At 38.3% G+C, this 15,852-nt stretch overlaps 1 protein-coding gene across 12 annotated transcripts in view; it reads right to left on the bottom strand.

Annotated features, from left to right (window-relative positions):
• Window positions 1–15,852, bottom strand: part of stxbp5l (syntaxin binding protein 5-like) — a 206,221-nt gene that overhangs the window by 32,060 nt on the left and 158,309 nt on the right. For 4 of the 12 annotated variants that reach the window (XM_036139554.1, XM_036139555.1, XM_036139558.1 and 1 more), the window contains exons 19-20: window positions 13,291–13,359; window positions 9,606–9,671 (exon numbers count right to left, since the gene is read on the bottom strand). In XM_036139554.1, coding sequence (XP_035995447.1) covers window positions 9,606–9,671; window positions 13,291–13,359 — 135 coding nt within the window. Of the gene's footprint in view, window positions 1–1,006; window positions 1,112–9,605; window positions 9,672–13,290; window positions 13,360–15,852 lie in introns of all 12 variants that reach the window. The other 8 variants (XM_036139556.1, XM_036139557.1, XM_036139559.1 and 5 more) reach the window with 3 other exon arrangements.

Genomic DNA, 15,852 nt, shown 5'->3' with positions numbered 1-15,852 from the left:
GCGCAACATATTAAATTAAAGAGTCATCCTTTTCTGAGGTTAAAAGAAATATCTGACTTTATCTCCACTAATTCCTTTTGAATTTCTTATTTCCTTATTAGATTTTTTTTCTTTCTACTACTGCTTTTATCAGTTTCAAATTAGGACAGTGACCAATGTGAGTCTTGGCATGAAATAGTCTGAATATCATCCTTTATCATCCAATAAACATTACCCATCTAAAAACACCAATGTAACCTTCATCCAATCAGGCTTTGAAGATATGTTCATAAGCTCAAGAAACCCCACGGTGACATGCTCATACAGCCACGTCATTCACTTTACTTCGGTTACACCTTCTCTTCACTTGGATGTGCCTTCCCTTTCTGCACATGTAACCACTTGTCTTGCTAAGTTTCTCATTTTAAGTAGAGAGTAATGTCTTTGTAGGTTTGCCTTTGTGGCGTACTCTTTCCAATTGTGGATGATGGATCGGGCATTGCTCTGGATTTTGTTTGATCGGCTGTGTTTATTCTGAGATGTATTTTCACACAGACAAACCCTCTTATTAGGTAACTTCGGAACGCAATTGCCTGCATTGTATTGTATTTAGGGGGCTCAGGGAAAAGGGGATGAATACAAATGCACGTGACATCTATTAGATATCTTTTTGTAAAACCATATTCAGATCAAATTGTACTAAAAAAGAATCCGTAGTTTGTGGTTGTAAAGAGCCAAACTGTAAAACGGTTCAAAGAGAATCTGCACCTCTGGAAGGCACTGTATTTACTCTAATGGAGGTGAATTATGTCAAACATGCTTGGAATAATTAGATCTCTGCGATCCCGTTAATAGGGCTGCTCACAGTGTGGAAGCATAGTCAGCATGCAAGGTGAACGCTGAAACAACTACCGTCCTCAAACTAAGCATCCTATCTCCCTCACGTATTACATGTTTGCCACAGAACAAAGACCACAAGCAGGTGTCCATGAAGCGGCCGCGATCCGTAAGTCATCCCTCATCTTACCATTGTCCAGTAAGTAAAAGACTGGACTGCAGTGGCTGGCTCTCAGACTGGCCACAGGCTCTGGCAGGATGCGTGGGTCATTGTGAAGGGAGGTTGGGTAATGAACTGAAACAGGAGAGCCAACAGAACAGACACAGACTTTTCAGGGAAGCAGGGGAGAGAAAAACACATTGGGTGAGGTGGGGAGAAGAGAAACTTGCAGGTAATAGGCAGGATTCAGGTCTGAGGGTATGGAAACAACAGAGTTAATGAGAACTTTAGGATACATGATATTCCACCAACAGATGACAGCTCATCAGTCTTCATTTACTTTTAATATTACGACAAAAAGGGCTACCAAACTTTTACCTCCAGGACAACGAAAACTACAACCAGCCACAACTACCCATAACACAGGCGTTACTGTTCCTAATGTCTATTTTACTCATTCGATTTGATAAACCATTTGTTTCACAAACATACTTTTGAGCAATAACATTTGAAAGCAGTCCTTCTACCAAATCCGTAAACATTGACAATAAATCAAACAATCACTGCCATGTTTTAGTCCAATTTAATGCATAGACACTTCTGCTATCTCCCTGCTGTACTTACGTTTGCTATCCTGATGTCTAAAATCCTTTAGACTGCAAAAAGCATGAATGACTGGAACCCGTGGAAACAATGACAGAAAGATTTGCACTGCTGACAGGATCAGGATCACACTGACCATATTAATTAGTAATTCAGCAACTGTAAAACTACATGAAATAAAATGTATGACAGTATAATGAGAGTGACATATATATATTTACACCATTGAAAAATAATTAAGACCCCTGAAATACTTGATCTGGATGTCTGCAAATGAAGAAAATTAAACTATATACCCCCATTTTTGCCAATATAGATAATGTAATATTTACTAAACACTCAATCCCACCACTAACTTTATATTTTTTTATGTATTGTGCGCATAATTAATTGTTTCTCTTTTATCTCTGCTTTTACTCAGAGCCTTGCAACAAAACTTTGCTCAGATGTACTTTGAGAAGGTTCAGTTTAATGACAATAAAATCTGCCTGAGTCTGAAACATAAATACATTTTTATTGGGTGTGAAAAAGAGTATCACATTTTATTCTCAAACAAACAAGCATATAAAACAAATCAAGAACTTCAAATAAATGTTCTGAGAAAGGGAGAACTTGTTTTATAATGGACGTAAGCATGTGAAATTCTTCGCGTTGCATTTAGACTGACAGTCTGTTATCATAAGAGGGAGTATTTTTGCAGACCTCCAACTCAGAATAACTGTTTTTTAAAAAAGTAGTTTGTGCTTAAAAAGTGCAATACTTAACATTTATTTTCAACAATGCTTCTATCATTCCCCTGGATGCCATTTTGACATGTAGCTGCTTTTTAAAACACACCACATCACATGCAAATCAAATATGACACCAAGTCCTTTTTTAGATATGCAATGCTAAATGTATTTTGTATAAAACTAAGTAAAGGTAAGCCCATTGGTTATATAACAGCATGTTTTTAGAATGTCATTGGTGTATTTGTTAAAAATTCATAATCTGCTGTATGATTAGCTTTACATATGGTGCCAGGAACCCATACAAATGCTACAAGGTACTACCTAGAATTGAGAGTGTCATACAAACTGTAATATTTCATAATCTATTTTTGAATTAGGGACAGCAATCTTCTCTGGGTTGATTTTATGTTTGCATAAAGGCTTATCTAACTTGAATACCCATCTTTTGTTGTACTCTTTGCAAAACAAGAAAAATGTCTTTTAAATTTTTGGTTTTATGAAACTTGATATTTTCAAGGGCACTGTTTTGTTCAAAATGGATGAATGTTTTCAAATTAATTAAAAATGTTCAATTGAATTTAGCAGTACAAACATCATTCCTTTATATAAATAACATTGTCTTCAGACTGGACTTTTTTTTTTCTCTCGTCATTTCTATTAAGGGTATTTTCTTCTTTTGAAGCAATAGAAAATCTCAGATTAGTGTTGTTGTTGTTTTTTACTTTGAAATTGTCCTATACAAAAACCAAACCATGGCAAAAAAACAAAACAAGGTGAAGATGGATTAAAAAATATACTCCTCGTGAAATAATTGTCACAATGTGATTCATTCTTGGCAAATAAAGTGTATATTTTCTCATAGGTTTATTTATCAACCTTTTCCATAGCAATGTGCCTCGTAATGTAATTAGTTATAACTTTGCAACAGTGGTATTATCAATCACTTGACGAAAATTGATTGTTGCGTTTCATCAAAATAAGTAGTCAGTGTAATTTCTTCTTGTAGTCTTGTTCTAGTATTTTGTGGTCTGTGGTTTTTCACAATTAACTGCTTGGAAGTTTTAGATCGCACTACACCTGAAGTGCCTGTGCTAAATTTATCCTGCTGGGTCAGGTTCTCATCAATCATGTGCCACCTTGTCTTTGTGCATCAACTAAGCCCTGCCGAGGCTACTTGTGGCTTGAAACTGTGGCATAGGGTGTGGAGGGAGACGACTTTCCGTCAGCAGACAGGCCAATTACTGCATCTAATGATAATAGAAGATAGGAAAAATGTCAGAAAAGGGAGTTGAAGATTTGTAAAGGAGGAATCAGTACAATTATGCTTGCAGTTACTGACACACGGGGTGAATAGGGACAATTGCTGACTTGCTTAATAAGCTGTCTGCAGTGTGTATATGGCTTTGAGCAGACACAGCAAACCTGGCGTGCCAGGGGCAGACAGACAGCATCTAATGGCCACAGAGAAGGGTGGCAGTGTGCATTCACCCAGAGAAAACAAGCCACAAACTCGCTATCTGCCAAGCAGAGCACAGCTGGGCTGTCTAATATTACTGCGTAAATAGCATGTTCCAGAGTAGGGTTTTTTTTTTTTTTTATCCCTCCCCAATTAATATGGAACAGGTATTAAGATGTCAGGGGGAAAAAAAAGAAAGAAAAAAAATTATTGAGACCATAATCTCAATTTCCATCTTACAATTCAAAAGCTGTAAAACGATCTTTATCTGCGTCACCACTCTGCATTTGCTTCCCCACGGGCAAAATGTGAATCATATTTGTTCGCACAGTGTCCTGTTGTAGATATACCCGTGCTATTTTTTTTATCCACCTCTACACAAATCGTCTAATCTTTTATGTCTTTAATTAACCCACGACGAGCCTTTTTATAAGAGTGAATGCCCACGACCTGGACGACACAACGGCTCTGAAAGACGTCCCACCACAAAAGAAAAGAACATCTTGTCCTAGTCGTCTAATTTCGTCCCAGTGATCTTAACAGAAGGCAAGGCTGGTGAGCACACATGTGAAAACAGGTGATATGTATTCTGCATGATATCTCACACGGAAATAAACCAGTGGCTCAACAGAAAATACGATGAACTGTTATTATGGGGGTTGCTTAAATAGAATATAAACACTGCATTTCAGAGCGGTCACAATTATTGACTCGTTTTAATTTTGACAGTGGAAATGAAGTCTGGTGCCAACCTCCATCAGACCTCCAAAAAACACACACAAAGGCGATTTTTTTTTGGTAACCTAGTAAAAGCCTTAATAAACTAAGTTTAGTAATGTTAATTCCTTCCTTACAGCTCCTCGTGTGCTTGAGAATCAAAAGGGTAAACATTTCATGGTCTTTTTTCTTTCTTTTTTTTACACTAATCAAGAAATTTCAGGGTTTTTCTTTCCTCCAGCTGGACACCTTTGAGACATGGAGTGGGCTGGCTGAGATCAAACTGCCAAACATTCAATTGGCAGATGACTTAACCTCTGCCAATATGCTTCTATTGTTTGTTTCTCAGTAAGCCTTTAACATGCACTGCTTCATATTCATATTGCAGCTGCCCAAGGGGCACTCCTGAGACAGACTGTAGTGTTTTGAGGCTTGGTAATTGTTCTCCATTTATCAGTTTGATTATAAATGATACCTTCAGTTTGTTTTGAGCTAAATAATAATAAAACTGCCTTCTAGTTGTTGAACTTTCACGGGCAACTGAAGTGTAAGCTAGGTCAAAATGTGTCTTCACTCAGGCCTTGTCCATACATAGCTGGATATGTTGGGAAACAGATACATTTTTATGCATTTGGGCCTTTTATCCACGCATAAACTCAGATTTACATCAGTAAAAACGATTATTTCTGAAAACTCCAACCAAAGTGGAGATTTGAGAAAGCCCTGCTTTTGTCTTTGCACTTGTACATGGGAAAACAGAGTTTTAGGGTCCTGCACATCACAGTCCGCAACAAATAATGCGGCGTTGATGTCATGTGGCGACCGCTGATAGTGACCTGACTACGCAGTGGAGGAAGAATTTATGCAGTCAGAGGCTACGTTCACCCTGCAGGTCTTTATGTTAAATTCCAATTTTTTGCTGAATTTTTTTATTTTTTTTGAGGTGGCTGTTTATACTACCATCAAATACGGCTGCCATCAAACTTCTGTCTGAACGGTTGAATACCGCAAACCAACCCGCATGCGCAGATAACAGAAGAATCATCACACAATGTCTCACTGTTTACCAAAGTAATGGTGAATGTAATGGTTTCTAGAAGTGTTCAGTAAAGTTTTATTAAAAAAAAAAACTAAACACAAAAAACATATTCTTAGAAAGCTGCTGAGCAATAGGAGCCGACGATATTAAGACCATAGCAAGACTAAATAAGGAAAGAAGAAAGCAGCACAGCTGTTAATGGTCTTTTGTGGAGCACTAACTGCTACTGCTGTGTGTGGATGTGTAGTGAGAGACAGGAGAGGGATGGGAAAGATGGATAAAATATGACATGATCGTTCAGACTGCGGACGCTTTGAAAAATATCCGATACGTATCCGAATTATTATCAAATATGGAAGTGCCACGAATCTGACTTTTTGGAAGGTGAAGATATCGGAATTGAGCTTTTCACAGCACCATGAAAAAGACTAACCTGACTCTAGCCAGATGTATTTCGCTCTGCCTAGCTCCACTCACATACATCTGGGACCTCTCCATAGGAATGGCCTTTTTTGAAGGCTGGGCCTTATCAAAAATCCTTGCATATGATTGGATAAGCCACTTGTCTGTCATCTTTATCGACGTGTTATTTCAACCACTCACACCGAAGCCAACCCATGACGCTGTGAGAGCGACGCAGGAAAAAATAACTTTTTTTTTAAAATGTGTTTTGTGGCTCTAGTGGCACGCGTTTTATTGATAGTGAGCTGGAAAAGACGGGCGGCAAAGCGCCGCGGGTCGGAGTCGATCCCGGGCCGACCGCGTCGAGGACTAAAGGCCTCCTAATATGGTTCGCGCTAACCGCTCCGCCGCGGGCGCGCCCCGGAAAACAAAATTTGCCAAATCCGGTCGGGAGAAGGGCGAAAACATCGTTTCCACCAACAAAAGCCTTCAGAGCCGTTCTCTGATGTTCTTTTAATGAAACAATATTAGGCAGATTGGACAACACGGAAGAAATAGCAACATCAATGTTAACGCTTCCTTTCTCGATGCAAACCGCCATTGCTATCAAAACAGTCGCTTCTCCACTACGTCACATCTATGAAACTCCAACCCTGCGTCCTGATTAGCTGGACAATAAAATTGGTTGGAGAAATCACTTTCTATGGGAGAGGTCCTAGATGGATGTGAGTGAAGCTAGGCGGAGCGACATCAATCTGGCTAGAGTCAGGTTAGAAAAAGACGGCATATGGGAAAAAAAATTGGATTTGGGTTGCATTTCCCTGCAGTGTGAACATAGCCAGAGAGGTGCTGATTTTTACGTTGAGTGAGATGCTTTTTGCTAGTTTGTTTTTACAAGCCCAACCGTTCCAATATGTTGAGGCACAAAGGAAAAAGAGGGCTTTGGGGTGAGCTGTTTTACACCAACTCTACCCCAATAGGATTGGACCACATGGTTGCTTTAAAGGATTTGGACTGGCTGACAAAGGTCTTAGCTTTGCGGCACACTGCCCCGTTGCATTTGGCATGTTTAAAACAACGCTCTGTGGCATATTTGTGCAATATTATTTGAAAAAAAAAAAACGCTGTGGGGGAGATTTTCAGTTTTGTAAAGACCCAGCTACATGCGCACAAAGCCTCAGTCTCATCCACATGGCTCGTCACAACATTATTATTCAACGCATGCAACACTTTTATTCATCATAAACACATGTGCATGCTGATGAGCACCTTAGGATAATATGGAGTTCCATGTCTTACTAGAGGACACTATGAAGCATGAAGGACAATTCAACAGGTTGTACTGAGCTGACATCCTTCCAGTTGGTGGCTGACCAGTCTAACACTGCTGCCAGGGTTGATGCCAGCTCATTTTTTCAATGATAACCCCCTAGGGCCTGCCGTTTTGTAACCGGCCGCAACTTTAGATGAGGAAGAACCTTTCACCGCACTAACCCTCTACCTAAAAGAGAGCTTACAGAGCTAACTAGAAGATTCCTTTCGAGGAAGCATCTGTGTACCCTTAGCTCTCTGAGGGCAGCAGAGTGAAAGGAAGCTGAGGTTTTCCTGTGGCAAATTGTGTCAGGTGAGTGGCCTCTTTTAAAGTGATTTAAAGGCTCAGATCTGTGGGGTGAGCGAGGATAGAACCCAACAAAGCAACATGCCGCAGAGCCAAGCAGGGTCATCATCTGTTTGGACAGGTGCAAAGATGAAGTGTTGACAGCTGGGCAGGAGGGCAGCAGCTGTGGTCCTGATGGTTTAAACCCTGTCAAAATACTACATTTTTCAAAATAAAGGGAATTCTCCATGATGACACAATTCCCCCAAAAACAACATTTTACCTCAAAGTAAAATGCATTGACAATTTGCACTAAACACAGCTTTTCGCATCTCCCCATTCACGTACAACGCCGAAATCCTGTCACACAGAGCTCAACTTTAGCTTACCTGTATTGGGAGAGCAAACTGTGCTTTACTGCAACTCTCTCTTATTTAAGGGATGCTACACTTTTAGTCCTAAACATCCTCCACTTCACTTATTCGTTCCTAAGACATAACTTCACACAGAGAGCCAAAGTTTCAAATTGCCCACCATGTGTTGAAAGGTTTGAGAAATTGAGTGCAATTTCCTAAGATGTGGAAAGATTTTCTTAAATTGTTCCTCAACTCATGAAGATGAATCTGACTTGAATAAATTGGCCATCAAGGCATATATTAGAAGAACTTTCCCATTTTGACAGAAATTAGTTTCAAGTCCAAAGAAGTAGCATCGCTGCTGAAACAGGTTCTCAAAAATAGATTTTATGAGGACACATCACTTAGCCAGGTATCATCACAGTACTTTGTATTATATTTCCCAATACTCATTCTCATCCCTGCTCATCTGTTTCACATACTCTCCTGCTTGAGAACACCCCAACTGAACTTCGTCATATTCTTTGTCATCTTTCTTGTCTGATTGACAGTAATCATTTTAAATCAAGAGAACTGATAAAACATGGTTCTTATAAGATATATAAAACATAATGTCTAAGTGGATTAAATTGTATAATCTTGTTTTTCTCAGGATCAACAGTGTTAATTCACTTTCAAGGGGGTCATAATGTTATAGCTGGTCAACAAAAAAAATATTTAGAAATACAAAATACCTGTTTTAACCAATTAAGCCAGCCTGTTATTCTCTTTAGCACAGTCGCATACAATGACAAAATCATTCTGACCTTTTACTCCTGGATCTGCTGAAATAGTGTCTCGTTATGACTGATACAAAAGCAATTCCACAATGCATTCAACTGTTTTTTTTTTTTTTTTGCAACATGCAAAACCCAACAAACTGCAATCAAACCATCAACTATTTTAATCGAGCTTCCATCCTGCAAAAAACATTCAGTAGCTCCTGTCAGTGCTTTGACCCATCTTTTCCATACATTATATTACTGATGCAAAAAACACCATAATGAATAGGACCACACCCAGAAGCACACAGACACACACACAACCGCTACGTTATATGCTTTTTTGCACAATTATCCTCTCAGCAGGAAAGCCTCTTTCATTATACGTGCTGGAGCTTTTTCTCTGATACTAAACATTTAATTGACAGAAGATGAGAAGAGTTTTGGAATGATATGACGAATATGAGTAAAACAGCTCAAAGAACAAACTTGATCATAATCACAGCTGCCAGATGTTTTTTTTTTAATCAACTTTAGAAGTTAAATGAAAGTCAAAGATTCACATAGAAAGTGAGGTTGATTGGGGGCAGTTTTGGTTCTTTCCTACCGTTGTGAAAACATAATTCTGTTGAATTAAAAGACGAAAAGAAAATAACACCTGGCAGCTTTGGAAAACCACATCAGATATTCTCCTCCGCTTTCATCACCTTTGAGACTTTTTAATCAAAGACTTCCAGCTAACGCCACAGAACGTGAGCTGCCATTTTAAACAGCTGCCATGCTCCTCAAGTGAAGATACTCATGTGATGGGTTAGGTTACAGAGGGCTGTAATACAAGTTAAAAGTCAACAGCGACCCAGCATAGTTTCACAGGGCTAGCAGTAAAACAGATGCAAACAACAAGCAAGGATTTGGAAGAGGCCAGTGCGGGTATGTGCGTGCGTGTAGGTATGTATGGGTAGGTTACCTGAAGTGGGTGACTTGCTTCTTTCCATGTCTATGGACTGCTGGTTGTCAGTGAGTTCAGTAAGGCCTGCCGCAGCCAATGACAGCCGAGAGGAGGAAAAGAAAAGACGCTCTCAGTCAAATTTTCTTTTACCATTTTATGCATAGAGATGAATCAGAAATGCGTATCAGCCACGCAAAACCTTCAAAGTAGATATTTATAATTATTTAATGCTACCTCTATTATAAGTGTGGGGGAAAGCCTTGAAGTAAATTAACCTTTTATTGCTATAACCAAATCTCACACTGAAATGTTATAGAAAAATCCTATTTGTGATTTGAGTGCAGTAAAAAAAAAAAAAAAACATGTTCAGAAATAATTTTTAACAAAATCACTGGCACTTTAAGGTACCTATAATGTGGCTCATTATAGGTACCCTGAGCAACCCCACGTAAATAAATGAAATTAAGACCTATGTTTATGTACTGTTTTGAAGTTAATCAGAGTTTCTACGAATATGTTCACACTGCAGAGATATACAAACCAAATCAGATCTTTTTGCCCATATGCGACCCACATCCGTCTTTTTCATGGCTGTGTGAACGGCCCGTTTCTGATCTTTTCATCCCCCCAAAATATCCGATTTGTGCCACATCCACATATGGTACTAATTTAAATACGTATCAGATTTTTTTCAAAGCGTCCACAGTCAGAATGATCATGTTGCATTTTATCTGTTTTTCACGTCACTTTCCTGTCTCTCACTACACATCCACATTTAGCCGCTGCATTTAATAATAGTATGAACGGCCACTTAAAAAAAATCTGATTTCAGCAAAAAATTGGAACTGAGCATAAAGACCTGCAGAGTGAAAGTAGCCTAAGAGTTGTTCCTTTCTACTGTTGCCACATGCTTGCTCAGGATGACAGATTGCTGCCAAGTCAGTGATATTATATAATCTGATAATGCATTTGTTCATTCACTGTCAACACAAAGGAGAAAAAGCAAATAACTGCAAAGATTTTTTTTTTTTAATTTCTGACCAGAATATCAATGTAGTGTCTGTATCCTTGCTGCCCCTGAGAGATAAATTATTCACACTGTGAAAATAGCTGTCTCCCCCCCTCCACACACTGTAGTTCTTAAAAGCAATCTTTTTTTTTATTCTGATTATGATCTGATCCTGTTTTTTGTTTGTTTGTTTGTTTTTGGTTATCTGCTATGTGTTTGGTTCCATGCTCTGACACAGACTACTGTTGGCATGTATAGCCAACATGTTAACAAAAATTGGTGCAGCATGCGGATGTCCGGTTGGTGATGAAATTTACGCAACAGAGTCGGGCGGCAGTGTATCGGACTAGGAAGCAGCAATGAGGCCTTAATAACTGGGGTGCCAATAGTTTTGCTGTGATTTTGTTACAAGCAATTATTTCTGAATGTGGAATCCCCAACCCCCCATATGAATAAATGTGCTCAGATTAAAGACTGGATTTTTCTACATCTTTCACTGTAAACATGGTTTCACACTTCGATGCAAGTAAACATAGAAGGGGGTGTATTAGTAATTACTCATATAATTATCTAGAATAAATTACATTAAAATCTTTGTGTTGTGAAAAAAAAAAATTATTTACTCTTATTATGTCCACTAGGAGCAGAGTAGCTGATTGCCAGTGGGACCTGCACTACATTCGGATTAAAATATGGAGCTAATTTCTGGTCCAGTAAAATTACTTGTGATGTAAATGTGATTATAATCTAGCATCTAAAGCAAGTAGTGCAAATCACACTTTAAAGTGACATAGACAAACAGTCAAAACACAAACCAAACACAAGTCCAATCAAAATCATCTCAAATCTGATAGCATGCAGCAAGCACAGGTCAAAATGCAGTCATTTCTCTTGTTAAAAAGAATAACAAAATATAAATTAAATCCACATCTGTTCATACAACTGCACCCTGAACTTCTTACTGTGAGTGTTGGGTGTTTCGCCGTGGGCTCATTAACAGCCTCACAGAGTCATCACAAAGTTTCAATGATTTAATTACTTTCTACTCTGTCAAAAGTTCTAACCAACCGTCTGATTTCTAATTTAATCTTCTTGAATGTCTGAACACTTGACAGTCTGACTGAACCTTTACTGAAGTAAGGCATCAAGAAGTTATTTCAGACCACATCCCATAAGGAACAAATTATATTTGTTCATTTCAAGGTCCAGTGCAGTAACAAAGCCTTTTTCACCCAACAAAATATATTTTAGTTAAAATATACATTACAAAAATCTTCAAATATTTAAAACTTGCCTTTAATAAATAGTGTCTCTCCATTCTTGCACAGAACATAGTGTAGATATGACTGAAACTGACAGTACTGACTTGTACAAATATTTATATCCCTTCATCATTTTCACCTTTTGCTACGTTACAACCTAAAACATAATTGCATTTCCTTAGGATTTTTTTTTTATTTTATTCTACAGGAAGTAGCATACCTTTATGAAGTGAAATGGAATGACATGGTTAAGCCCAAAGTTATTTTCATTCAACCAATGACCTGGTTAGTGATGAAAAATGAGACGGGCATCTCTCAGACAAAAACATAAAAAAAAAAACTATGGAAGAGGGGTACTGACTCTGAAAACACACATTTCTGATTTTATTTACACTATTTATACCTTCTTCAATAACCAAGAAATCTTTAGCTCTGATCAAATTCAAGTTGGGACTCTAGCTGCACCATCACCCGATCTTAATATTACTTCCAATCACAAGAAACACATTGGTTAACTCAATAGTATTGGGATGTGAATAAGTTTGGCCTTAGCTGTAAATTGTTTCCAGAAATTTTCCCAAATGAAAATCTGAAATGTGGCATGCATTTTTAGCATGCATTATTCAGTGGTCTTTATTCAGATATCCCAAAATAAAATCCAGTGCAGCAAATTGCCCATTAACTAATTAGAAAATAGTGCCACCTCTGTGTTTTTCTTATCTCAGTATAAATACTGCTGCTTGTTTTGAATTTGTTGAAGTTTATTAGTGGAAATTACAAGAACATCTTTCAACGTAGCAGGTGAGAGGCTCATGATATCTCTGAAGGAGCTGCAGAGAGGTACAGCTCAGGTGGGAGAATCTGTCAGTGCGTTGACTTTACGTCACGCACTGACAGATTAGAGACAACCCCCCCAATGAAGATGGTTATCCGAACAATTTTTCTTAGAGGTAAATACAAGCGCACATCACACTTTTCAGATTTTTATTGAAAGCCAAGCTTCATTTTCCTTCCACTTCACAATTATACGCTACGTTGTACTTGTCTATCAAATAATTAACACCCAAGAAAATGCAATAAAGTTTTTGGTTGTAATGCCACAAAAGGTTCGAGGATACTTTTACAAGCCACTGCATATTTTTTTTAACCTCACTCTCGCCAGATAGACGTAGCTCTGGAGCTCGGCGGAACTACATCCATCTGGCGGGAGTCAGGTTATATTCCTTTTATTTATTTATTTTATTTGCTACGATGCTTAAATACGTTTTCAATAATTTATACGACTTGTTGATGTAAAATGCATCCAAATCCATTCATATGCCTGTTCTCTTCACTATAAACCCACAAAACACTCAACCACCCAACCGCTCAGCTCACACACATTCACGGAGTCCTTTCACTCCAGCCTTTACTGTAGGAAGGCCCGACTTACTCTGATAGGATGTACGGATCCTTTTCTTTGAATCTGAATAAAAGTTAGACAGGCCGCGCATGCAATGCTCTGTCAGGCAGGCCCCACATGCCCACATCAGCAGCCACAGAGTCACCAAGAGGTGGGAGGAGGAAGAGGTTGAGGAGGAGGAGAGGGAATGAAGGGAAAAGGAGTGAGAGGTGTGGGAAGAGTTTCAAGACAAGACATGAGATAGGACGGAGGGAAGAGAGCAAGGGAGTGATAGCATTGCGAGTAGGGTGAGAAATGGCGGAAGGAGAGAAGATAAAGGAGTGATGTCAAGAGGGAGAAAACATATTTTTAGAGAGACAGGCAGGGGCAGGCGGGGGAGGGAGGGGGGGGGAGAGAAGAACACACAGGCTTAGAGTGGAAAAGAAAGTGAGAGCAAGCAGCAACTGAGTTAGTGTCAGGGGAGGACAGACAAGATATACCGGCGGCTCCGGCAAACCCCAGAAATGCTGATGCTGATTGGTAATTTGCTCAAAAACCACTGTGTTAGCAGGAGACATATCATTACTGAGAGAGCGACATAAAATAAATCTGTTCTTGGGAAAGCTAATTGCTTGGTGAGTAAAATCATTGCACTTAGCGGCTAGACTTTACCTCCGTAATGAGTAGGTAACCACAGTTATAATAAATCACGTTACTTTAGCATATACATGTGAGGTAACCCGCTAAATGCATAGCTTTACAGGAAATTGTATTCCTTGGGATTGTTTTTATTTTTGAAGATATAGTGCTACAAAACGGTAATTGACCCCTTACAGATTCTTTCTGTTTCATTTAATCTGATCAGCTCTTTTAATATCATATAAAGTTAATCTGAGTAAACACAAATTGCAGTTTTCAAATTAAGATTTTATTTATTAAGGGGAGAATTGCTATATCACCAATCTGGCATTATCTAAAGAAGGGATTAACCCAATACCATCTTTTGTCATGACAACTCCAATCAAGTATTTATGATTACTGGTCTTTGTATCACTCTGGAAGAATTTTGGTCCCCTTTTCTTTCAGCATTGTTTTAATTCAGCCACAAACCGCTAACATGAGGCCAAGCCAAATTATCTCAACCATATTTAAAGGCAGACTTTGACTCAACCACCCCCAGGTAGGGCGGAGGGTGGGATTGGGGGAGGTGTAGGGTGGTGGATGTTGGGGGGGGACGGGGACGGGGGGTAAAAAGAAGATAACGATGAGACGGGCCTTTGGGTTGTTTCTGGTTAATAGTTGTTCTAGCCTTGAAACTTTCTTATGATACCAACGTGCCCAGTTTCTTTCTTATCAGTCAAACATGGACATTAGCTTTGTCTCAGTTAATATCTGAGTCAAAGCTTTATCAGTTTCAGATGTGGCTCTGGGATCTTTTGTGGCCTCCTGGACGAGTGGCCCATGTGGTTGTGGAGTAATTTTGGTGAGCCAACCGCTTCCCAGGATAATTACCCATAAATAGCCATTTGTGGATATTAGCTTTTACTGTGGTTCTCCAGAGTCCCAAAGCTGTAGAAATGGCTTTTCAACCCTTTCCATTCTGATGTCACAGTTATGTATTCATAAGCTCCTTAGATCTGTGCATGTGTTGTTACTTTTTTTTAGATCTGTTAGCAAGCTTCATGTTAGGTTCTAGGTTGGATATTTCTTAATTCTACTAGTCAGGAAGTAATCAGGTGTGTGGCTAGTGGAATGAACTATAAAAAAATCATGTTGCTCAAAATTAATTTGTGAATTAAGGGGACATTGCATTTTCACATTGGGCCTCCATGGGTTAGCTTGAATAGGTTTTTTGCCCAATAAATGAAATCCTCTTTGGAAAACTGCATTTTGTGGGAACACGGTTTATATTTGTTTCATATTAAACATTTTATTATTATTATTTTCATTATTATTATTATTATTATTATTATTATTATTATTATTATTATTATTATTATTACAAATATACATTAACATAATTGAGGAATCTGTATGATGATTGCATTCTGGCTACACTAAGCTTCACATATTTTTTTCACATTATTTTAGTCAAAAGCGAAAAATCCCAAAAACAAACAAACCCCCGATAATAATATTGAAATGGAGTTATTTGCTAGAACCCCCTAGAACTGTTCAAACGGGTATTGGTTTACAGGTAAATTGTAATTTGCTTGAATTCAGCAAAAAGTTCCTTTGTTCGGGTAAATAATGGTTGCAGAAAACATTCAGCCACAGTGCAGAAATTAAATGGAGTTTAATGCAACATTGTTTTGAAACTACAGCTGACAAGCAATGAATAGCATATCTGTTAACAAGCCAACTGCAAGCTGGCTATTTTCACAGAGCAGTGAGCTCTTTAACAATCTGAATGAGAAATTGATATTTATATTTTTGTTTAATTCTATGTCTAAAAACTAACACAGCAGACATTTATTTTAGCAGAAAACACATTTATCCAGTAATCAATGTGTTTTATTATTCAATTAGCAGCAAAAAACAAAAATATTTGTTGGTAAAATAAAAGTAATTTGATGATCTTTTACATTTTTATGTAATATGTTTGTGCAAATA

This window comes from Fundulus heteroclitus, chromosome 7 (genome assembly GCF_011125445.2).
Source record: "Fundulus heteroclitus isolate FHET01 chromosome 7, MU-UCD_Fhet_4.1, whole genome shotgun sequence".
Taxonomy (NCBI): Eukaryota; Metazoa; Chordata; class Actinopteri; order Cyprinodontiformes; family Fundulidae; genus Fundulus; species Fundulus heteroclitus.
The sequence above is the reverse complement of the archived record's forward strand: the minus strand, read 5'-3'. Positions and strand labels throughout refer to the sequence as shown.